General features: G+C 55.2%; 1 protein-coding gene across 2 annotated transcripts; it reads right to left on the bottom strand.

Moving 5' to 3' along the window:
• Positions 1–3151: 3151 nt before the first annotated feature.
• Positions 3152–21662, bottom strand: LOC144730771 (uncharacterized). Of its 2 annotated transcripts, XM_078611515.1 has the most exons (7): positions 21420–21662; positions 16553–16662; positions 9587–9762; positions 8449–8520; positions 7096–7162; positions 5454–5510; positions 3152–4693 (listed from the first exon to the last, which is right to left on the bottom strand). In XM_078611515.1, exons 2-7 carry the CDS (start codon positions 16635–16637, stop codon positions 4425–4427), a joined length of 726 nt encoding a protein of 241 aa, XP_078467641.1. In that variant the 5' UTR covers positions 16638–16662; positions 21420–21662; the 3' UTR covers positions 3152–4424. The 2 variants fall into 2 exon arrangements, with proteins under 2 accessions (XP_078467641.1, XP_078467642.1); XM_078611516.1 differs by lacking the exon at positions 21420–21662 and having other exon boundaries at positions 16553–17272.
• Between the last annotated feature and the right edge of the window lie 2321 nt (positions 21663–23983).

Raw genomic sequence — 23983 nt, 5'->3', positions numbered from 1 at the left:
TTATTATAATTATTAACATCGTACATTTGTTTAACGATTGCGAACCAAAGTGGGCGCAAGGCTGCAGTAAAGGTGACGAACCGAACAGGTCGTGGCGGCCCCACGAAGCGTCCTGGCCACGGGAGCTCAACGCAACCGTGAAGCCGGCACCGCATCTCGGTGCGAGGCGATTTCTGCGGCCACTCGGAGCACAGCGGACGGCAATTCCCCCCCCCCCCCCCCCACCGGGCTATGCCGCAGGTCGGGGTTGCCAACTCTGTGAAGCTATTCCGTGAGGTGGTTTATTAATACGTAAACCAAAAATATCCCACGAACATCTTCCGGCGGATTGCTTTCAGGAGTCACCGGGGGATTGATGTCGATTCCGGTCGACGACTCTGGGCCAATCTGGGACGGTTGGCAACACTCTCGCACTCGACCTCGTGCCCTGACCTGGGGCTGGCTCCAACCCAGCGTCACCGTGGCGCTTGTGCCAGCCTAGGTACACCTCGAGTCCACGTGAAGTGTGGAAGGCTCCCTGCTGGCAGATCACGGAGCAGACCCAGGTGCAATGGGATGATTGAGAAGACTGGCAGATGCAATACCCGCTGGTGCCATTCATTGGCAAGTCCACTCGCCTCATGTATGTTGAAAGAACACCCATACCACACCAGCTCCATCTCCTCTTCAGCCACATGGTTCGTCCGTTTAGCCCCCCTCGATCCGGCCAAACAGAAGCTGCTTTGGGCAGCATCCAGTGGCTGGGCATGCGGGCCACGTGACCCAACCAATGCAGCCTCGTCTGCCGGAGGAGCTTGCTGATAAAAAAAAATGTGTCCGGATTTTTTCAAGGATCCGTGAGCTCATCACACAATCTAGCCTGGTTAAACCCACGATGGATCGTAGGCAACCCCGCCTAAACATTTTAAACCGGCGCAGATGTTCGTTAAGAAGGCTCCACCTTTCGCAAGTAAAGACCCAAAGCTTTGGGTGTAGCGACAGACCAGGTAGCTTCCACACAGCGTTACGCAACCGATGAAAAGATAATGCCACTCGACTGGTTCGTAGTGAGACCTCTGCTGTTAAACCGGAACTGGTCATGAGCACACTGCCCAGGTATGGGAAACTCTCCACTCTCTCCACAACTTCCCCATCACCAATGGGGAGTTGTGGGGGTGGAGTGTCCGATTGTACAAAATACCCAGGCAGGTGCTTAGTTTTGGTGGGGCTGATCGTAAGGCCCCACCTCAGTGGCAAGCTCCAGGTTCAGCAGCAGCGCCTCCAACTCGTTCTCTGAGTGAGCAGCAATTACCAGATCATCGGCATACATAACATGGTTGAGCAATAGGGAGCCAACCCCTGACCGCACCCGGGCATCGATCAGCCTCCCATTGTGTCTGTCCCATATGAAAATTCCTCCGGTACAGCTATTGAAGGCTTCACGAACTACGTGGTCGAAATAGATGTTAAATAATACATCTGTACATACACACATACACATCACACACACACGTTGCTGTCACACCCAGCCAACGCAACCTCGCTTGCCAGAGGAGCTCACGCATTGGGACTGTGTCCAGACACCTGCACACACCTTGACGCACACACCTGTACCCCACCGATTACCATGATATAATATATTTATTTAATCCAGCCCGACAAGCGATCATGCCCGCCAACCACAACCCCACGTTTCCACCGCCGCCACCAATCACTGGGCAGGATACGGCGTGGACACAGACGCGGGATGTGACGATGAGCGAGACTGGGGGGACGGCATTGGCAGCAGAGACCGCGTCCCGAAGGACGAGCACCCACCACCCTCACCCCGCGGAGATGGAGCGATGGAAATGGAGTAAAATCACGGAGGGCGGTGGCATCACGGACGCGGCGGAGAGGCTTTCATCCAGCAGTGGAGGGACCATGGCTGACAATGATGGACGATGATGATGATGGCCATCATTAACATTACCATCGTTAACAGCGACGTAATAAACATCATTCGCTTCGGCGGCCGTCTGGAACGCTCTTCCCGTAATAGGAAGCCACTGGAGCTACATACCCTTTTAAATCATCCACATTAAAAAAAAACTCAATAAGAAATGCGTTTTGGTGTTTCGTTTGTTGTCCTTCCCCCTCACACAACTCCAATAAAGCACGATTGGCAACGTACGGTGCGAAAGAAATTCAACATTCATCTGCCTGCAATTAATGGTGGTGGACAGTCCCTCGTCTGGTATGCCGGAGGGGCAGGTTAGGGGCCGTCCATAAATGACGTCACGCGATTTTGGACGATTTTTGACCCCCCCCCCTCGTCACACGGCATCACAAAAAGTCAGACCCCCCTCAAATGTGACGTCACAAAGCTCTGCCCCCCCCCAATTTTTTTAAAATAAAACATGCTTCAAATCGCTTTAAGCTATTGTCATTGTAGTGCGTATTTAATGTGCCGCTGTACTCTGATGTAGGAGAAAACATTTATTAAAAAGTATATTTAATTAAGTAGAACGTGTTGTCTATATTTATTTAAAATTGCGCATTTTGATGTGACATCACATTTCTCAAACCCCCCCCCCCACGTCACACATCGTCACAAATGTCTGACCACCCCCCCCCCCTAGGTGCGTGACGTCATTTATGGACGGCCCCTTCGGAGTGGCTGTGGGGAGCGGTGGCGCAGCGGTTAGCTCACTGTGCTACGAACCCGAACGGTTCCTGGGCCTCCGTCCCCTAGGTCGACTCAGCCTCAAATGAGTGCCCGGTGCGGCGTGTCAACATCGCCGCTGGGGAGACAAAGGCGGCCCGTGCGTGGTGCTGGCTACTTACCCACCCACCCCCTCGTGCACCGTGCCGGCCTTCACAGGTGCTGCTACTCGCTAACAGCACTTGCCCCAGCAGTCTGTTAAGGCTACACGGGGTGGGGGCGGAGGGGTAAGAAGTTTTTTTGTTTAAAATCTCGATCCAAAAACGCAGCCACCGAGCGGCGGTGTTGGCGCGCGCTCCGTGGCGCGTTTGTGTTGTGGCCCGGTGAGAGCTCAGAGGCCAGGGCAGAGTGAATGAGTGGATGGGTGGGTGGGGTTGGCGAGTGGGTGGGTGAGTGGGTGAGTGGGTGAGTGGGTGGGTGGGTGAGTGGGTGGGTGGGTGGGTGAGTGGGTGGGTGGGTGGGTGGGTGAGTGTGTGGGTGGGTGGGTGAGTGTGTGGGTGGGTGAGTGAGTGAGTAGCTGAGTGGGTGGGTGAGTAGCTGAGTGGGTGGGTGAGTAGGTGAGTGGGTGGGTGAGTAGATGAGTGGGTGGGTGAGTAGGTGAGTGGGTAGGTGAGTGGGTGGGTGAGTGGGTGGGTGAGTAGGTGAGTAGGTGAGTGGGTAGGTGAGTGGGTGGGTGAGTGGGTGGGTGAGTGGGGTTGATGGGTGAGTGTGTGGGCGGGTGGGTGAGTGGGTGGGTGACCAAGTCAAGTCAGTTGTGTTTCACCAGGTGAGAACTCGCAGACCGGATGAATGAGTGGATTAATTAATATGTGGGTGAATGAGATGGCGGGTGAGTGGATCAGTGAGTGAGTTAATGATTGGGTAGATGGGTGAGTGAGTGAGAAGGTGGGTGAATTAACGAGTGAGTGGGTGAGATGATGGGTTGGTGAGTGAATGAGTGCATCGGTGAATGAATGAATGGGTGAACGATTGGCCGAATGCTTTTTGTGCTTAGTTCGTTGTCCTTCCCCCGCACCTCCGATTAGCACGGTTGACTACGTACGGTGCGAAAGAACTTCAACACACCCACGTCTGGCGGAGTGCGATGACAAGCGAGTCACGTTGCAAGTTGGTTCCGTTTCAACCCGAGGATAACTCGAGAGACAGAGAGAGACAGGGAGAGACACAGATAGACAGCGAGAGAGAGACACAGAGACACAGAGACACAGAGAGACACAGATAGACAGCGAGAGAGAGACCATCACTTCGCAGTCTCATTCTCCAGAGCCACGGCTCGTCACGGTGCGTCCCCAGACACGATTTGAATGCCACTAGAAAGTCACTCTCCCGCTCGGCGCCTCGGTGATTTGCGTGCGACCACGAATTGTCGGGCCGCTCCAAGTCGCGCAGCATTCGCGAGCTTCCCGTGGGTATCGCGGGGGGGGGGGTCACCTCCACCTCACCGCTGAACCCCGCCCCCCCCACCCCCAACCCCAGGGTTCCAAGGACCCATCTGTACTCCACGGTACCACTCAGCACCGAGGGGGTAACCTCACCCCCCGAACCCTCACAGAGGGGTTTCACTGCCGCAGGGTTGCCACCTGTCCTGGTTTCCCCAGGAACGCGCTGGGGGGAAATCTGCGTCGGGGCAGCGCGAGATGAACCCTCCCTCTGACCCCCCCCCCCCACCGCGGAAAGGTGGCAACCCTTACCCTTGACCCTTGACCTCCGACCCCTCCCGACCAGACCCCGGCCCGACCAATCAGCCGGCCGTCTTGTCGGGCGGGGTCCACGTGGCGCGCGTCTGCTCGCCCGTGGAGCTCCCCAGGGTGCCTCCGGGCCGCCCCGGGGTCGAGGGTGGCCCCTGGACGTTCTTGAGTTGCGCCCCGTCGCCGGTGCCGCTGCCGGTGCCGCCGCCGGGCGGGTCCCACCGCGAGCAGCCCTTCCAGAGCACCAGGGCGACCAGGACCACCGTGGGGATGCCGATGACGAGCGGCACCACGATGAGCGCCGTGCGGGCATCCTCCGAGACTGCGGGGGGAGGGGGAGGAGCGGTGAGTGACCTCACCTCGTGGCTCACCCCATCATCAAAGACAAAGGCGCCCCGTGTAGCCTTCGCAGGCTGGTGGGGCAAGCCAAGGCCGGTGAGGCACACGCGCGGGGCGGCTGGCCAACACCACATCGGTGTAGGCTTCGTTGTGGTTACTCATTTAAGGCAGAGTCGATCTAGGGGAGGCCCAGGGCCAGTTCAGATATTCGCTGTCAATTTGGCCGTGAGCGGGAATCGCACTTGAGTCGGTGGGTTTGTCACGCAGTGCGCGCTCACCGCTGCGCCACCACTCCTCCCATCACTCTGTCACCCACTGACACACTCACTGTCTCAACCACTCACCCAGTCACTCACCCTCCCATTCACAATGTCACTCTCTCACTCACCCACTGACACATTTACTATCTCACTCAACCGCTGACACATTTACTATCTCACTCTCTCACTGACACATTCACTATCTCACTCAACCACTGAAACATTCACTCTCTCACTCACCCACTGACACATTTACTATCTCACTCAACCACTGAAACATTCACTATCTCACTCAACCACTAACAAATTCACTATCTCACTCTTTCACTGACACATTCACTCCTTGACTCACCCACCGACACATTCACTATCTCACTCACCGACACACTCACCCACCCACCCCCTCACTCCCTGCCCCCCGTCGTGCCCCCACCCCCACCCCCCAGGCGTGTTGTGCCCGCGTGGTGATGGGGGGCCACTCACGGCACGTGCTGTTGCAGTTGAGGAGTCCTCGCGAGTCCACGCGCGTGGAGGACGCCACTGTGGGTGCAGCAGGGGGGGTCAGGGGAGGTCATTGATGACGATCGGGCGGTGGCGGTGGCGCAGTGACAACGCTCCACGCCTCACAGCCAGAACCTGGGTTCGATTCCCAGCTGGGGCACCCTCTCTCTCCCTCTCCATGTAATCTGTGTGTGGGAGTGTGTGTGTGGGTGTGTGTGTGGGTGTGTGTGGGTGTGTGTGTGTGGGTGTGTGTGTGCGTGTGTGCGTGTGTGCGTGCGTGTGTGTGTCCGTGTGTGCGTGCGTGTCTGCGTGTGTGCGTGCGTGTCTGCGTGTGTGCGTACGTGTGTGCGTGTGTGCGTCTATACGCCCTCTCTCCCTCTGCTCTCCATGGGCTTCCTCCCACAGCTAAACCTCCACACGCACAGTGGCACTGCTATCGAGTAATCCCCTGCAACTCATTCAACTTGGATCACACAGCAGCAGCAGCAGCGGGAACCTGTCAGGACCCTGCCGAGGCGTTCCCCCGGTGAACGCGCGCTGTCCCAACAACAATTATTCATTTAATCACAACAAATAAATAGTCCCCACGACTAACGACGGCATTCGCCGGCCCTCTCATCGGGCAGTGGATTTCGTCACGAGCGCCGCACACGTGCAGCGGGCCACGAGGATGAGGGAGGTGGCTTCCGCCTCCTCGCTGGACACCGCCGCACCCCGGGGACGGCCACAGTAACCGTGGCCGTCTCCTGTGATCACCGGGACCGGGACCAGACCCCGGTCCCAAACAAATCCTACCGCCGTCACTCGAATGCAGACGCCGGTTCCTGGACAGGCGGTGACCGTCGTGGATGACTGAGTGGGCGGATGAGCGGGTGAGCGGGTGGGTGGGTGAGTAGGTTGATGATTGAGAGGATACATCATTGGGTGAGTGGGTGGGTAATTGAGTGGATGAATAAGTAGGTTTATGGGTGAATAAGAGTGTGTGTGTGGGCGAGTGGTTGCATGGGTGGATGTTTGGATGAATACGTGGCTGAGTAGGTAGATGATTGAATGGGTGCATGAGTTGGGTTGAGTGAGTGGCCGAGTTGGCGAGTGGATGGGTGGATGATTGAGTGGGCGAGCAGGTGAATGGGTGGGTGAGTGGGTGAGTCGGTGGACGAGTAGATGAGTAGATGGGTGAGTGGGTGAGTAGGAGTGGGTGAGTAGGTGGGCGAGTGGGTGAGTAGGTAGGTGATTGGGTGAGTAGGTGGGTGAGTGGGTGAGTAGGTGGGCGGGTGGGTGAGTAGGTGGGTGAGTAGGTGGGTGAGTGGGTGGGTGAGTGGGTGGGTAGGTGGGTGATTGGGTGAGTAGGTGGGTGATTGGGTGAATAGGTGGGTGGGTAGGTGAGTAGGTGGGCGAGTGGGTGAGTAGGTAGGTGAGTAGGTGGGTGAGTGGGTGAGTGGGTGAGTGGATGGGTAAGTGAGTAGGTGGGCGAGTGGGTGAGTAGGTGAGTGGGTGTGTGAGTGGGTGAGTGTGTGAGTAGGTGGGTGAGTGGGTAAGTAGGTAGGCGAGTTGGTAGGCGAGTAGGTGAGTGAGTGGGTGAGTACATGAGAGTGATCTCGAGTGAGTGAGTGACGTCACTCACGAGTGACGTTGATTGAGGCTGCAGGACCCTGGGAGACACAGCTTCCGGACACAGACATCGGGAAAACCTGGCACGGACAAAAAGACAAATATAAAGCCAAAGCCGACTTGGCCGGTAAGGCACACGAGGGGGTGGGTGGCCAACACCACACCCGGCCGCCTTTGTCTCCCCAACGCTCATGTTTACACACCACACCAGGTACTCATTTAAGGCCGAGTCGACCTAGGGGAGGCACAGGACAGGTTCAACTATCCACGTTTGTTGTTGGTCGTGCGCGGGAATTGACCTATCGTCACCGGTTTCGTAGCGTAAGTGTCGCTAACCTGCTGCGCCACCGCTCCCCACGACGACAACAACAACAACAGTCGCCACCGCTCCCCACGACGACAACAAGAGCCGCCATTCGCCACTAATTGGCGGTGACGTCACCACGGCGGTGGTGCCAGGCTGGGTGCACGCAGAATCACAATCTGTATTTGTACTGCAGGAAGAATCCGATGAGCTATGAAGCTCTTTTTCACACATGTCCAGTAGGGGCAACGGGGTAAGAACGTGTCAACAACAAACACGTCAGCAGTGCAAAGTACAAGAAAGGTAAACAAATCACCCAGCACACAAACAAACACAACAACAAACCATCCCCATCCCACCAGACGCAGCCCACTGAGGTGTTCACTTGTTTTACAGAAGCTACCTGGGTATCACAAATGATCGCTCAACAAAAGTGACCCCCCATCATTTGGACCATTCACAGCATCGAAATAACCTGAAAAATCTCAATGCCCGTTTCTTAAACGTGTAGGGGGGAAAAACCAGAGGACCCGGAGAAAAAAAATCCACGCGACCGCGGGGGGAGAGAGACAGAGAGAGACACAAACTCCAAATATACAGCAGCAGCAGCAGGCGTCAGGGTCGGGATCGAACCCACGACCGCTTGGGCCGGGGTGAACGGTCGTATCATGGGATCTTTATTGGCAGTATCAAAGTTCGAAAAATAAGCAAGCAGGGTGGAGTGGGAAGGGTGGAGCAAGCAGGGTGGAGTGGGAGGGTGGAGCAAGCAGGGTGGAGCGGGGAGGGTGGAGCGGGGAGGGTGGAGCGGGGAGGGTGGAGCGGGAGGGTGGAGCGGGAGGGTGGAGCGGGAGGGTGGAGGGTGGAGTGGGAGGGTGGAGTGGGAGGGTGGAGGGTGGAGCGGGAGGGTGGAGTGGGAGGGTGGAGTGGGAGGGTGGAGCGGGGAGGGTAGAGTGGGAGGATGGAGCGGGGAGGGTGGAGTGGGAGGGTGGAGTGGGAGGGAGGAGTGGGAGGGTGGAGTGGGAGGTTTGGATGGGAGGGTGGAGCGGGGAGGGGGGAGCACACCTCGATGGAGTATGTGGTGTTGGGCTCCAGGCCGCTGAGCTCCACTCTCAGCCACTCTGACCCAGAGTCATCCTGCGGAGCCGAGAGGCGAGGGGTGAATGGTCGCGGCAGTGATTGGGGTGGTGATGGAGGTGGTGGTTAAGGTGGTGGTGATGGTGGTGGTGGTGAAGGTGGTGATGGTGGTGGTGCGGTGATGGTGAATGTGGTGATGGTGGTGATGGTGGAGGTGGTGATGGTGGTGGTGGTGCGGTGATGGTGAATGTGGTGATGGTGGTGATGGTGGAGGTGGTGATGGTGGTGGTGGTGCAGTGATGGTGAATGTGGTGATGGTGGTGATGGTGGAGGTGGTGATGGTGGAGGTGGTGCGGTGATGGTGAATGTGGTGATGGTGGTGATGGTGGAGGTGGTGGTGGTGTGGTGATGGTGAATGTGGTGACGGTGAAGGTGGTGATGGTGGTGGTGCGGTGATGGTGAATATGGTGATGGTGGTGATGGTGGAGGTGGTCATGGTGGTGGTGCAGTGATGGTGAATGTGGTGATGGTGGTGATGGTGGAGGTGGTGATGGTGGTGCGGTGATGGTGAATGTGGTGGAGGTGGTGATGGTGGAGGTGGTCATGGTGGTGATGGTGGAGGTGGTGATGGTGGAGGTGGTGATGGTGGAGGTGGTTATGGTGGTGATGGTGGAGGTGGTGATGGTGGAGGTGGTGATGGTGGTCATGGTGGAGGTGGAGACAATGGAGGTGGAGGTGGTGATAGTGGAGGTGGTGATGGTGGAGGTGGTGTAGGTGATCGTGGAGGTGGTGATGGTGGAGGTGGTGCAGGTGATGGTGGAGGTGGTTATGGTGGAGGTGGTGCAGGTGATGGTGGAGGTGGTGATGGTGGAGGTGGTGATGGTGGTGATGATAGAGGTGGTGATGGTGGAGGTGGTGATGGTGGAGGTGGTGATGGTGGAGGTGATGGAGGTGGCGATGGTGGAGGTGGTGATGGTGGAGGTGGTGATGGTGGAGGTGATGGAGGTGGTGATGGTGGAGGTGGTGGAGGTGGTGATGGTGGAGGTGGTTGACGGTGCCCGTGTAGGTGACGCTTCTCTCATGCCCACGTGGCGATCCCCACGTGCCGTGGTCACGTGACGCTCACCCCGGGCGCAGTGGCGTTGACGCTGGCCACGTGGTCCCCGTGCGCCCACACCTGGTACCACGTGATGGGCAGCGAGGCTCGGGGGGGGCGCCCCCACGTGACCTCCAGCGCCCCCTCCCATGCTGCGCCCAAGGGCGCCGTGGCCAGGGCCGTAGGGGGGTCACTCCACCCCTCCCCTGCAACACGGGGGGTGGGGGGGTGGGGGGACGGGGGTGTGGGGGGGGGCGGGGAGGGTGGGGGGGTGGGGGGGGCGTGGGGATGGGTGGTGGGGGGGAGATGTGTGAATGTGTGTACAGGTGTGTGTGTGAGTGTGTGTACAGGTGTGTGTGAATGTATGTACAGGTGTGTGTGTGTGAATGTATGTACAGGTTTGTATGTGAATGTGTGTATGTGAATGTGTGTACAGGTGTGTGTGTACAGGTGTGTGTGTGAATGTGTGTACAGGTGTGTGTGTGTGTGTGAATGTGTGTACAGGTGTGTGTGTGTGTGAATGTGTGTACAGGTTTGTGAATGTATGTACAGGTGTGTGTGAATGTGTGTACAGGTGTGTGTGTGTGTGAATGTATGTACAGGTGTGTGTGAATGTGTGTACAGTGTGTGTGTGCGAATGTATGTACAGGTGTGTGTGAATGTGTGTACAGGTGTGTGTGTGAATGTATGTACAAGTGTGTGTGTATTTGTGGGGCTCTGGACGGGTGCGAGGGGCTGGTAACCCCTCCACCTTCAATTAATTACCACGATACTACAATTTAAACATAAACATGTAACAAATAAGCTTGTGCCGGAGGCCCCGGGGGGACAGGCTTTTATGACGCCTCCTGGCCAAACCCCAATTGGCGGAGCCAGGAGATTGAATCTTCACCCTCGGGGCTCCTCCAGAAACAACGAAAAACCACTGCGGATGGCCACGTGGGATGTTTGAACGTTCACTGCGGAGGAGAGGCTGCCACTTCTTTGTCAGGAGCTGGACCGGTACTGCCTGGATCTCTGTGGCATTCAGGAGGTCCGGTGGACCGGTTCTGGCTCCTGCCACCACAAGGGGTGGACAGTCCTCCACTCGGGGCAGGAGACTGCCAAACAACAGTGTGTGGTTCTTCTTCTGAACAAAAGAATTAAGGGGGCATGGGAGCGTGGAGGTGAGGTGTGGGAAGCTGTAAGCCCCAGGATACTTTGGGCTCGCCTTCCCTTCAACCGGAGGCGAGGAGTGGTGGTCGTGGTTACTTATGCCCCCACCGAAGACGAACATCCGTGGAGGGATGCAGCCAAAGCTGACTAGTCAGATGCCTTCTATGACCTCAAGTCACAGGTGCTGGCTAAAGTGGCCACTCGGGACAGAGACATCTTGTTGGGTGACTTCAATGCCCGAGTTGGTCATGATGCTGGCACTTGGTCTGGAGTGATTGGAAGGCATGGGCCAGATCAGCTCAATAACAACGGTAGGAGGCTGCTAGATTTTTGTGCAGCCCATGGGCTTGTAATTACCAACACGCTCTTCCGGCATCGGCGCATCCAAACAACATCATGGATGCATGCCGGGTCCAAGTAAGAACATCTGCTGGACTACATAGTGACGGACCAGCGGATGCGAGCCCATGTCCTTGACACCAGGACTTACCGTGGAGCTGATCTGCTCTCTGACCATCGACTAGTCATCTGTAAGATGCGCCTGCCATTCTTTCACTCCGGTGGTGGGTGTACACCCAGGACCCCATTCCAACCTAAAGTGGCCTGGTCTCAGTTAGCTGATGAAAGTTGCAAGCGAGAATTTTACCATCACTTGCAGCTGGGGTTAGCATCGTCCCCCACTCCTCCTGATGTCGAGGGTAAATGGGCAAGGTTTAGGACTGTGACTCATGCAGCTGCAATGGCTGCTTTGGGTACGCGGTCCAGACCTCCCCAGAAACCCTGACTGACAGAGGAGGTGTTCAGGTTAGTTGAGAAAAAGCGACAGGCCCACTCTCATCGGCTACAGTATCCCACGTCAGAGAATGAGGTTAACCGCAGCCTTCGTTCGGAGGTTCGGAGAGCCGTAAGGCGCTGCAAGGATGGGTGGTGGTCGCGGGTTGCTGAGGAGATGGAGTCTGCCTCAGTGGCCCGCGATCACAAATCACTATTTAACTCCATCAAAAAAGTAACCTGCAGCGCCACACCTATTACCATCATTAGGGGAAAAAACGGTGATCCAATCTCCGACCCCCAGGAACAGGTTTGCAGATTTGCTGAGCATTTCTGTGAGGTCCTGGGGGAGGGGAAATCCCTCAGCCAGGAAAACATCATGGCACAAAGTGGGGATAAAACTGCTAGGGCTGCGGTGCCTCAAATATTGGAAGAGGTCACCCCCTGTGAGTGGCTGGCTGAGGTGCCATCTGTTGAGGAAGTACTGAAGGCGATGAAGAGTCTGAGACCAGGAAAGGCACCGGGCAGAGATGATCTCCCAAGCGAAATGCTCAGGGAGGGTGGCGTTTGTGCACAGACTGCCCTATATGACATCATAACAACAGTCTGGACCACTGGACGGGTTCCGCAGGATTGGAAGGATGCCCTGGTGGTCCCCCTCTTTAAGAAGGGGGACCACACAGACTGTAACAACTACAGGGGCATCTCACTCCTCAGTGTGCCGGGAAAGGTCCTGGCAAGGATTATTCAACATCGCCTTGCTAGCCACGCTGAGGAGAGGCTTGCGGAGCCCCAATGCGGTTTCAGGAAGGGGCGGTCCTGCACAGATGCCATATTTTCTGTCCGTCTGCTACAGCAGAGGTGTAGGGAATTCCAACAAGACCTACATCTCTGCTTTATTAACCTGGTCAAGGCCTATGATACCATCAGTAGGCCAGGGCTCTGGGTTGTTCTTCGTGCTTTCGGAGTCCCTGACGCTCTGCTCACGATCATTAAGGACCTTCATGATGGTGAGCGGGCCCGGGTAAAAATACGTGGCCGGGAGTCAGAGCCTTTCCCTGTACACCTGTAGGGGTGTTAGAGAGAGAGCCCGTTATGCATGGCAGCTTATGGCAAACAAACACAGTGGGCGGGGCTACGTGAGTGCACGGGGAGGTGCTCTCTACGACGTCCGCGCCAGGCACCCCGGGGGAGGCTGATTCGGAGTTATGATCCCCCGGGGCCCCACCCCTCAAGGGGGGGGTTGGGTATAAAAGGGGATGTGTCGGAGGGCTCGAGGAGAATGTTAAGCTAACCAGTGAAGACTGAAGACGTCTTAGCTAGAGCCCTGGACTCCCCTGGTTCGCCGTCCTTATCAGGGCCGAACAGGACCGAGCCAGCGGCGTGGTCCCGAAATCCAGAGCCGGTGCTCTTGTCAGAGCTGGTCTGGGACTCAGGGTACCGGGCCCGACTTACCAGTGTCGGGCCAGATAGCCTCCCCTAGCCCGTTAGAGGAGGACTAGGAGGCAGGCTAGGAGTAGCTAGCGCGTGCATCCCCAGCTAGCCGGGTGAGGGGGCCGATACCCCCTCTAGAGTTGTATGCCCCAACCGTGCTGTGTGAAATAAACCCGTGTGCCTCCAACTCCGGCGTCCAAGAGTCGTGAACTCTACTACACACCTTGGGGTGCGACAGGGATGTCCTCTGGCTCCCACATTATTTAACATCTATTTTGACCGCGTAGTTCGTGAAGCCTTCAATAGCTGTACCGGGGGAATTTCCATTTGGTACAGATATAATGGGAGGCTGATCGACGCCCGGGTGCGATCAAGGGATGGCTCCCTATTGGTCAATCACGTTATGTATGCCGATGATTTGGTAATAGCTGCTCATTCAGAAGAGGAGTTGGAGACGCTGCTGCTGAGACTGGAGCGTGCCACTAAGAGGTGGGGCCTTACCATCAGCCCCACCAAAACTAAGCAGCTGCCTGGGTATTTTGTACCATCGGACACTCCACCCCCACAACTCCCAATCGGTGATGGGGCGGTGGTGGAGAGAGTGGAGAGTTTCCCATACCTGGGCAGTGTGCTTATGACCGGCTCCAGTTTAACAGCAGAGGTCTCACTCCGAATCAGTCGAGCGGCAATACCTTTTCATCGGTTGCATAACGCTGTGTGGAAGCTACCTGGTCTGTCGCTCCGCACGAAGCTTCAGGTCTTCTCGGCCACAGTCATTCCCTCCCTTCTCTATGCTTGCGAAACGTGGACCCCCCTAATGGAGCATCTTCGCCGGTTGGAAACATTTAGGCTGGCCTGCCTACGATCCATCCTGGGTTTAACCAGGCTGGATTGTGTGAGGAGCTCACAAATCCTTGAAAGATCTGGGCAAAGTCCCATCGGTGAGCTCCTCTGGCAGGCAAGGCTGCGTTGGCTGGGTCATGTAGCCCGCATGCCCAGCCACCGCATGCCTAAACAGCTTTTGTTCGGCTGGATCGAGGGGGCTAAACGGGCGCGGCACGGGCTAGAGAAGAGATGGAGTGATGTGGTACAGGAGGACGTGGAGCTGAGCGGACTTGCCGATGACTGGTACCAGCGGTGTCAAGATCGGCCTCTGTGGAGGAGGCTCATGAAGGACGCTACTGGGTAGTTGGAGGCAGTCGCCCTCCAACAACAACGGAGGGCGGAGGAGCGACGCTCACAACAACGAGCGGAGCGCCGGGTGGCTAAAGCACAGCAAGTTGGCACAGTAGGGGGCACAGGTGGTGCATCAGCCAGTCATCTCAGTCAGTCGGCCTGTGGCACCTGGGTCTGCCCCGTGACCTCCTGCCAGCGGGCGTTCGACACTTCACGTGGCCTCAAGGTGCACATGGCCTGGCACAAGCGTCGTGGTGACGTCACCGCCACTTAGTGGCAAATGGCGGTTGTTGTTGTTGTGTTTGTGATGCACCAGGTGGGGACAGTTGTTGAGAGAGTGGACGAGTTCCCATACCTGGGCAGTGTGCTTATGACCAGCTCCGATTTGACAGCAGAAGTCTCACTCCGAATCATTAGAGCGGCATTATCTTTTCATCAGCTGCATAATAATGTGTGGAAACTACCTGGTCTGTCGCTCCACACATCATCATGCCCTCCCTTCTCTCTACCTGCGAAAGGTGGAGCCTTCTAAAGGGCTGGCCTGCCTACGATCCATCCTGGGATTAACCAGGCCGGATTGTGTGAGGAGCATCACAGATCATTGAAAGGCGAGTCTGCTGCGTTGGCTGGGTCATGTAGCCCACATGCCCAGCCAGTGCATGGCCAAAGCAGCTTCTGTTTGGCCGGATAGAGGGGACTAAACGGATGGAACACAAACGAGAGAAGAGATGGAGCTGATGTGGTACAGGAGTGGACCGATGATTGGTAGCATCTGTGTCAAGGAAGAGGCTCGTGAAGGACGCTGCTACTGGGCAGGTAGAGGCAGTCGCCCTCCAGCAACAGCGGAGAAGCGACGCTCACAATAATGAACGGAGCGCCGGGCGATTAAAACGCAGAAAGTGTGCACAGTAGGGGGCACAGCTGGTGCATCTGCCAGTCATCTCAGTTCAGTCAACCCATGACACCTGGGTCTGTCCCGTGATCCCCTGCCAGCCAGCCCTGGATATTTCACGTGGCCTCAAGGTGCACCTAGCCTGGCACAAGCGCCGTGGTGATGTCACCACCACGGTTGTTGATATACAGGTGTGTGTGTGTTGTTACAAGTGTACGTATGTTTTGGTACATGTGTGTTGGTCGAGGTGTGTGTATGTTGGTACAGGTGTGGGTGTTTGTTCGTAAAGGTTTGTGTGTTGGTACAGGTGTGTGTATTATTGGGGGGAGCGGTGGTGTAGTGGTTAGCACGCTGCGCTATGAACCTGGTGACCCGGGTTCGATTCCCGCTCATCGGCCAACACCAGTGACGATTGTCTAAACCGGATCCGGGCCTCCCCTAGGTCGACTCAGCCTCAAATGAGTAACGTTGGTGCGATGTGTAAACATCGTCACTGGGGAGACAAAGGCGGCCGGGCGTGGTGTTGGCCACCCACCCCCTCGTGTGCCGTGCTGGCCTTCATAGGTGCTCGCTAACAGCACTTACCCCTACAGTCTGTTAAGGCTATATGGGGGATCTTTGTGTATTATTGGTACAGGTGTACGTGTGTTTTGGTGTGTGTGAGTTGGTACAGGTGTGTGAGTTGGTACAGGTGTGTGAGTTGGTACAGGTGTGTGTGTTGGTACAGGTGTGTGTGTTGGTACAGGTGTGTGAGTTGGTACAGGGGTGTGTGTGTTGGTACAGGTGAGTTGGTACCAACACACACACCTGTGTGTGTAAGTTGGTACAGGTGAGTTGGTACAGGTGTGTGAGTTGGTACAGGTGTGTGTGTTGGTATAAATGTGTGAGTTGGTACAGGTGTGTGAGTTGGTACAGGTGAGTTGGTACAGGTGTGTGTGAATTGGTACAGGTGTGTGTGTGTTGGTACAGGTGTGTGAGTTGGTACAGGTGTGTGTGTGTGTGTTGGTACAGGTGTGTGAGTTTGTACAGGTGTGTGATGGTACAGGTGTGTGTGTGAGTTGGTACAGGTGTGTGTGTTGGTACAGGTGTGTAAGTTGGTACAGGTGAGTTGGTACAGGTGTGTGAGTTGGTACAGGTGTGTGTGTTGGTATAAATGTGTGAGTTGGTACAGGTGTGTGAGTTGGTACAGGTGTGTGAGTTGGTACAGGTGTGAGTTGGTACAGGTGAGTTGGTACAGGTGTGTGTGAATTGGTACAGGTGTGTGTGTGTTGGTACAGGTGTGTGAGTTGGTACAGGTGTGTGTGTGTGTGTTGGTACAGGTGTGTGAGTTTGTACAGGTGTGTGATGGTACAGGTGTGTGTGTGAGTTGGTACAGGTGTGTGTGTTGGTACAGGTGTGTAAGTTGGTACAGGTGTGTGAGTTAGTACAGGTGTGTGTTTGTGTTGGTATAGGTGTGTGTGAGTTGGTACAGGAGTGTGTGTTGGTACAGGTGTGTGAGTTGGTACAGGTGTGTGAGTTGGTACACGTGTGTGAGTTGGTACAGGTGTGTTGGTACAGGTGGAGCTCACCTGTCGGGCAGAGTGAGGTGAGTTTGAGGTGAGCGCAGATCAGGGCGCTCACCAACGTCACCTGGCCCCCCAGTAGCGCCCGCATGGTGCGGGGGGGGGGTCACCCACACCTGGAAGGGGAGGGGAGCGATCAGGTGAGCGGGGTGGTGAGAAGGTGGTGAGCGGTGTGGTGAGGATGAGCTGGACGGTGTGGTGAGGTGAGCGCAGGTAAAGAGGTCAGCGGGATGGTGACGAGGAGGTGTTGGTGGTGGTGAAGAGTATGAGGTGGTGGTGGTGGTGGTGGTGAAGAGGAGGAGGTGGTGGTGGTGGTGGTGAAAAGGCGGAGGAGGAGGTGGTGAAGATGAGGTGGTGGTGGTGAAGAGGAGGTGGTGGTGGTGAAGAGGAGGTGGTGGTGGTGAAGAGGAGTTGGTGGTGAAGAGGAGGTGGTGGTGGTGAAGAGGAGTTGGTGGTGGTGGTGAAGAGGAGGTGGTGGTGAAGAGGAGGAGGTGGTGGTGGTGAAGAGGAGGTGGTGGTGGTGAAGAGGAGTTGGTGGTGGTGGTGAAGAGGAGGTGGTGGTGAAGAGGAGGTGGTGGTGAAGAGGAGGTGGTGGCTAAGAGGAGGAGGTGATGGAGGTGAGCGCGGGTAAGTCGAGAGCGCGTGGCTCTGGGATGCTCGTACACCGCGTGACCCACACACGGACTCGAACCCGGTCGGGCCCGTCTAACCGGACCCCACGCACCCCTGGAGACTCGAGAGAGGGGGGGCGGCTGGGGGCGGGGCTGGGGGCTGGGGGCGGGGGGGGGAGAAGCGAAGTCACCCGAATGGTGTCAATGCAAGTGCCGAGACGAGAGATTGGGAACGCGGGGAGATCAGGAGAGTTAACGGAGAGAGAGAGAAAGCGGGAGAGAGCGTCCCTAAAACTGCGCTTCCGCGGATTTCCACGTCTGAAAACACCCTGCGGAGTCGGCGCTTCCGCGGATTTCATTGATTGCAAACAGCCTGCAGAGACGGCGTTTCCGCGGATTTCTGTTTACAAAAAACCCAGGAGGGATAACGCTTCCGCGAATTTCTATCTTTACAAACACCCAGGAGAGACGGCGCTTCCACGGATTTCATGTTTATAAACACCCAGGCTAAACTGCGCTTCCGCGGATTTCTATGTTTACAAACACCCAGGCTAAATTGCGCTTCCGCGGATTTCTATGTTTAAAAACACCCAGGAGAGACGGCGCTTCCGCGGATTTCTATGTTGACAAACAGTCGCTGCTGTGAAGTTTAATGAGACAACCACCACCACAACCACAACTCAACCACCACTACAACCACACAACAACCACCACCACTACAACCACACCACAACCAGCACTACTATAACCACAACCACCACCACTTCTATAACCACATCACAACCAGCACTACTATAACCACACCAAATCCAGCACTACCATAACCACACCACAACCACCACTACCACCACCACAACCACAACCACCACTACTATAACCACACCACAACCACCACTACTATAACCACAACCACCACTACCATAACCACACCACAACCACCACCACTACAACCACAACTCAACCACCACTACTATAACTATACCACAACCACCACCACTACAACCACAACTCAACCACCACTACCACAACCACCACTACTATAACCACAACCACCACTACCACAACCACACCACAACCACCACCACTATAACCACACCACAACCACCACCACTATAACCATAACTCAACCACCACTACCACAACCACACCACAACCAGCACTATTATAACCACAACCACCACCACTACAACCACAACTCAACCACCACTATTATAACCACACCACCACCACATTAACCACAACTCAACCACCACTACAACCACACAACAACCACCACCACTACAACCACACCACAACCAGCACTACTATAACCACAACCACCACCACTACTATAACCACACCAAATCCAGCACTACCATAACCACACCACAACCACCACTACCACCACCACAACCACAACTACTATAACCACACCACAACCACCACTACTATAACCACAACCACCACTACCATAACCACACCACAACCACCACCACTACAACCACAACTCAACCACCACTACTATAACTACACCACAACCACCACCACTACAACCACAACTCAACCACCACTACCACAACCACCACTACTATAACCACAACCACCACTACCACAACCACACCACAACCACCACCACTATAACCACACCACAACCACCACCACTATAACCATAACTCAACCACCACTACCACAACCACACCACAACCAGCACTATTATAACCACAACCACCACCACTACAACCACAACTCAGCCACCACTATTATAACCACACCACCACCACATTAACCACAACTCAATCACCACTATTATAACCACACCACCACCACTATAACCACAACTCAACCACCACTACTATAACCACACCATAACCACCACTACCATAACCACACCACAGCCAACACCACTATAACCACACCATAACCACCACCACTATAACCACACCACAACCACCACCACTATAACCACACCATAACCACCACCACTATAACCACACCACAACCACCACTACTATAACCACACCACAACCACCACCACTATAACCACACCATAACCACCACTACTATAACCACACCACAGCCAACACCACTATAACCACACCATAACCACCACCACTATAACCACACCACAGCCACCACCACTATAACCACACCATAACCACCACCACTATAACCACACCACAACCACCACTACTATAACCACACCATAACCACCACCACTATAACCACACCACAACCACCACTACTATAACCACACCATAACCACCACCACTATAACCACACCACAACCACCACCACTATAACCACACCACAACCACCACTACTATAACCACACCACAACCACCACCACCACTATAACCACACCATAACCACCACCACTATAACCACACCACAACCACCACTACTATAACCACACCACAACCACCACCACTATAACCACACCACAACCAACACCACTATAACCACAACCACCACTACTATAACCACACCACAACCACCACTACTATAACCACACCATAACCACCACCACTATAACCACACCACAACCAGCACTATTATAACCACAACCACCACCACTACAACCACACCTCAACCACCACTATTATAACCACACCACCGCCACTATAACCACAACTCAACTACCACTACTATAACCACACCACAACCACCACTACTACAACCACACCACAACCACCACCACTATAACCACACCACAACCACCACTATTATAACCACACCACCACCACTATAACCACAACTCAACCACCACTACTATAACCACACCATAACCACCACTACCATAACCACACCACAACCAACACCACTATAACCACAACCACCACTACTATAACCACACCACAACCACCACCACTATAACCACCAGTCTTCGCAAGTTCACTCAGCACCACGTCCTCCCGTACCGCATCAGCAACAATCTCTTCTCCAGCCCGTGCCGCGCCCGTTCAGCCCCCTCTATGCGGCCAAACAGAAGCTGCTTGGGCATGCGGTGGCTGGGCACGCGGGCTACATGACCCAGCCAACGCAGCCTTGCCTGCAGGAGGAGCTCACCGATGGGACTTTGTCCAGATCTTTCACGGATTTGTGAGCTCCTCACACAATCCAGCCTGCAGGTTAAACCCAGGATGGATAGTAGGCAGGCCAGCCTAAATGTTTCTAACCGACGAAGATGTTCCATTAGGGGGGGGGGGTCCACGTTTCCCAAGCGTAGAGAAGGGAGGGCATGAGTGTGGCCGAGAAGACCTGAAGCTTCGTGCTGAGCGACAGACCAGGTAGCTTCCACACAGCGTTACGCAACCGATGAAAAGATAATGCCGCTCGACTGATTTGGAGTGAGACCTTTGCTGTTAAACTGGAGCCGGTTATGGGCACGCTGCCCAGGTATAGGAATCACAATCAGGCACACACAATCACACACACACAATCGCACACGATCAAAGATAATCACACACACTTACATAATCATACACAATCACACACACAATAACACACAATTACAATGACACAAAATCACACACAATCACACGCACAATCACACGCACATTCACACAATCACACCACCACCATCATCATCATCACCACCACCATCATCATCATCATCACCACAACCACCACCATCACCACCACCATCATCATCACCACCACCATCATCATCACCACCATCATCATAATCACCACCACCACCACCATCATCATCCCCACCATCATCATCACCACCATCATCATCAACACCACCACCATCATCATCAGTGTCACCACCACCATCATCATCTTCACCACCACCACCACCACCACTATCATCACCACCACAACCACCACCATCATCACCACCACCATCATCATCATCATCACCACCACCACCACCATCATCACCACCATCACCACCACCATCATCATCATCAGTGTCACCCCCTCCGTGCTGCACAGCAGACGAGATGGCCCCACTTGACGAGGGCGCAGTGAGCGGCGCGTGCCCGAGGCGACCTCGTTCACGGCATGCGGCTGGCGAGGCCACGTGGTCAACAATGAGGAGACACGTGGCGAGTGATTGGTGATTGGTGATGGGTGACTGGTGACGAGTGATTGGTGATGGGTGATTAGTGACGGGTGATTGGTGATGGGTGACGGGTGACGGGTGATGGGTGACAGGTGACAGGTGACTGGTGATTGGTGACGGGTGATTGGTGACGGGTGATTGGTGATGGGTGACGGGTGATGGTTGAGACAGCGAGAGAGAATTCGCGACACCTCACCAGATGCTGCCTCACCTCGTCTCCACCGGAGCCGCGTCTCCTCCTCCTCCTGGTCCCGGGCCCCTTGTCCCCTGGGTCCCCGAGTCCTGAGTCCCAAGTCCTGGGTCCCGGGTTGTTAGTCCCTAGTCCCGGTTCCCTGGGTCCCGGGTCCCCGAGTCCTGAGTCCCTGGGTTCCAAGTCACTGACCGTGGCTCTTCTAGTCCCTCGTCCTGAGTGCCCGCAACAGTGACCAGGTAAGCCGCGTTCCTCACGCACCTGTGTGACGTCATCACCCTATTCCCCCCGCCCCCCCCCCTCCCCGGTGTGCCCCGCCCCCGAGTACAGGTGTGTGTGTGTGACCACGGGCTTGGCGCGAGACGGAATGCCATACGTAATCCTATACTCTGCACAATCCTATACAGCGCACTGCACAGTCCTATACACAATACCATACACCACACAAGACGATAATATACAGCACGTGACACTACACAACACTACACAATACCCCACGTGATTCTACACAACACATAATACAATACTACAGTAAATACAATACAGCACAATACAATACCGTACAATACTGCGCGTTATACAATACTATGCTAAACATAATACTACAGAGCACAATACGATACACAATGCTATGCAAATCACAATACAATTACAGTACACGCATTGTACACCGCCAGATATCTCCGTGGTGAAGAGGGAGTGGTCCCCAACTGAAAGGTCAAAAGTTCACAGCCTTGGTTGGGGTCAGGAGATGACTCAATCCATCATCGCTCCCCTCCCACGATGGTCGATAAAACGAGTAAAACTTTACGGGTTGTTGTTGTTGTTGTATGAATGGACTCGCCCACATTCCCCCCTTCCTCGCCCGCCATCGGAATGTGGAACTTCCACCACTGTCAAACGAAAATTGCTCTGGCCTTTGAGCCAAAATCCAGTGAGCGGCTGGAGGTTTTTGTTGAATATTTGCTCGGCTCTGGGTCGAGTGAGTTGGAGACCAACTCCACTGAGCTGGAGACGAACTCGACACGCAGCCCTCAATGGCACCGTGTGTGCGTTGCTGAGTGTGCGAGCATGTGTGTGTGCATGTGTGTGTGTGAATGTGTGTGTGCATGTGTGTGTGCGTGGGAATTCCAACAAAACCTACATCTCTGCCTTATTGACCTGGTCAAGGCCTATGATACCATCAGCAGGCCTGGGCTCTGGGTTGTTCTTCGTGTTTTCGGAGTCCCTGACCCTATGCTCACGATTATTAAGGACCTTCATGATGGTGAGCAGTCCCAGGTAAAACTACGTGGCCGGGAGTTGGAGCCATTCCCTGTTCACCTTGGGATGCGACAGGGATGTCCTCTGGCTCCAACATTATTTAACTTATTTTTCGACCACGTAGTTCGTGAAGCCTTCGATGGCTGTACCGCAGGAATTTCCATCTGGTACAGATACAATGGGAGGCTGATCGATGCCGGGGTGCGGTCAAGCGATGGCTCCCTATTGGTCAACCACGTTATGTATGCCGACGACCTGGTAATTGCCGCTCACTCAGAGGAGTTGGAGGCGCTGCTGCTGAATCTGGAGCGTGCCACTAAGAGGTGGGGCCTTACGATCAGCCCCACCAAAACTAAGCACCTGCCTGGGCATTTTGTACCATCGGACACTCCACCCCCACAACTTCCAATTGGTGATGGGTCAGTTGTGGGGAGAGTGGAGAGTTTCCCATACCTGGGCAGTGTGCTCATGACCGGCTCCGGTTTGACAGCAGAGGTCTCACTCAGAATCAGTCGAGCGGCATTATCTTTTCATCGGTTGCGTAATACTGTGGAAGCTACCTGTCGCTCCGCACGAAGCTTCAGGTCTTCTCGGCCACGGCCATTCCCTCCCTTCTCTACGCTTGCGAAACGTGGACCCCCCGAATGGAACATCCTCGCCGGTTAGAAACATTTAGGCTCGCCTGCCTACGACCCATCCTGGGTTTAACCAGGCTGGATTGTGTGAGCTCACAAATCTTTGAAAGATCTGGGCAAAGTTCCACCGGTGAGCTCCTCCGGCAGGCAAGGCTGCGTTGTCTGGCCTATGTAGCCCGCATGCCCAGCCACCGCATGCCTCAACAGCTTTTGTTCGGCCGGATAGAGGGTGTTAAACGGGCGCGGCATGGGCAAGAGAAGAGATGGAGTGATGTGGTACAGGAGGATGTGGAGCTGAGTGGACTTGCCGATGACTGGTACCAGCGGTGTCAAGATCGGCATCTGTGGAGGAGGCTCGTGAAGGACGCTGCTACTGGGGAATTGGAGGCAGTCGCCCTCCAACAACAACTGAGGGCAGAGGAGCGACACTCACAACAACGAGCGGAGCGCCGGGTGACTAAAACACAGCAAGTTGACACAGTAGGGGGCACAGGTGGTGCATCGGCCAGTCATTACAGTCAGTCGACCCGCGGCACCTGGGTCTGCCCCGTGACCTCCTGCCAGCGGGCGTTCGACACTTCACGTGGCCTCAAGGTGCACATAGCCTGGCACAAGCATCGTGGTGACGTCACCGCCACTTTGTGGCGAATGGCGGTTGTTGTTGTGTGCGTGCGCCCTTAATCCAAA

Source organism: Lampetra planeri, chromosome 36 (assembly GCF_965212315.1).
Source record: "Lampetra planeri chromosome 36, kcLamPlan1.2.h2, whole genome shotgun sequence".
Classification (NCBI taxonomy): domain Eukaryota; kingdom Metazoa; phylum Chordata; class Hyperoartia; order Petromyzontiformes; family Petromyzontidae; genus Lampetra; species Lampetra planeri.
Note: the sequence above shows the minus strand (reverse complement) of the source record. Positions and strands in the feature narration are given on the sequence as shown.

Excerpts from the sequence above, each read along its gene's own strand:
- LOC144730771 (XM_078611515.1), bottom strand. The coding sequence starts at position 16,637 with ATGCGGGCGCTACTGGGGGGCCAGGTGACGTTGGTGAGCGCCCTGATC. Across the intron at positions 8,521-9,586 it reads TCAACGCCACTGCGCCCGGG|GATGACTCTGGGTCAGAGTG; the intron begins GTGAGCGTCACG and ends TCGGCTCCGCAG. Across the intron at positions 5,511-7,095 it reads AGCCTCAATCAACGTCACTC|TGGCGTCCTCCACGCGCGTG; the intron begins GTGAGTGACGTC and ends CTGCACCCACAG.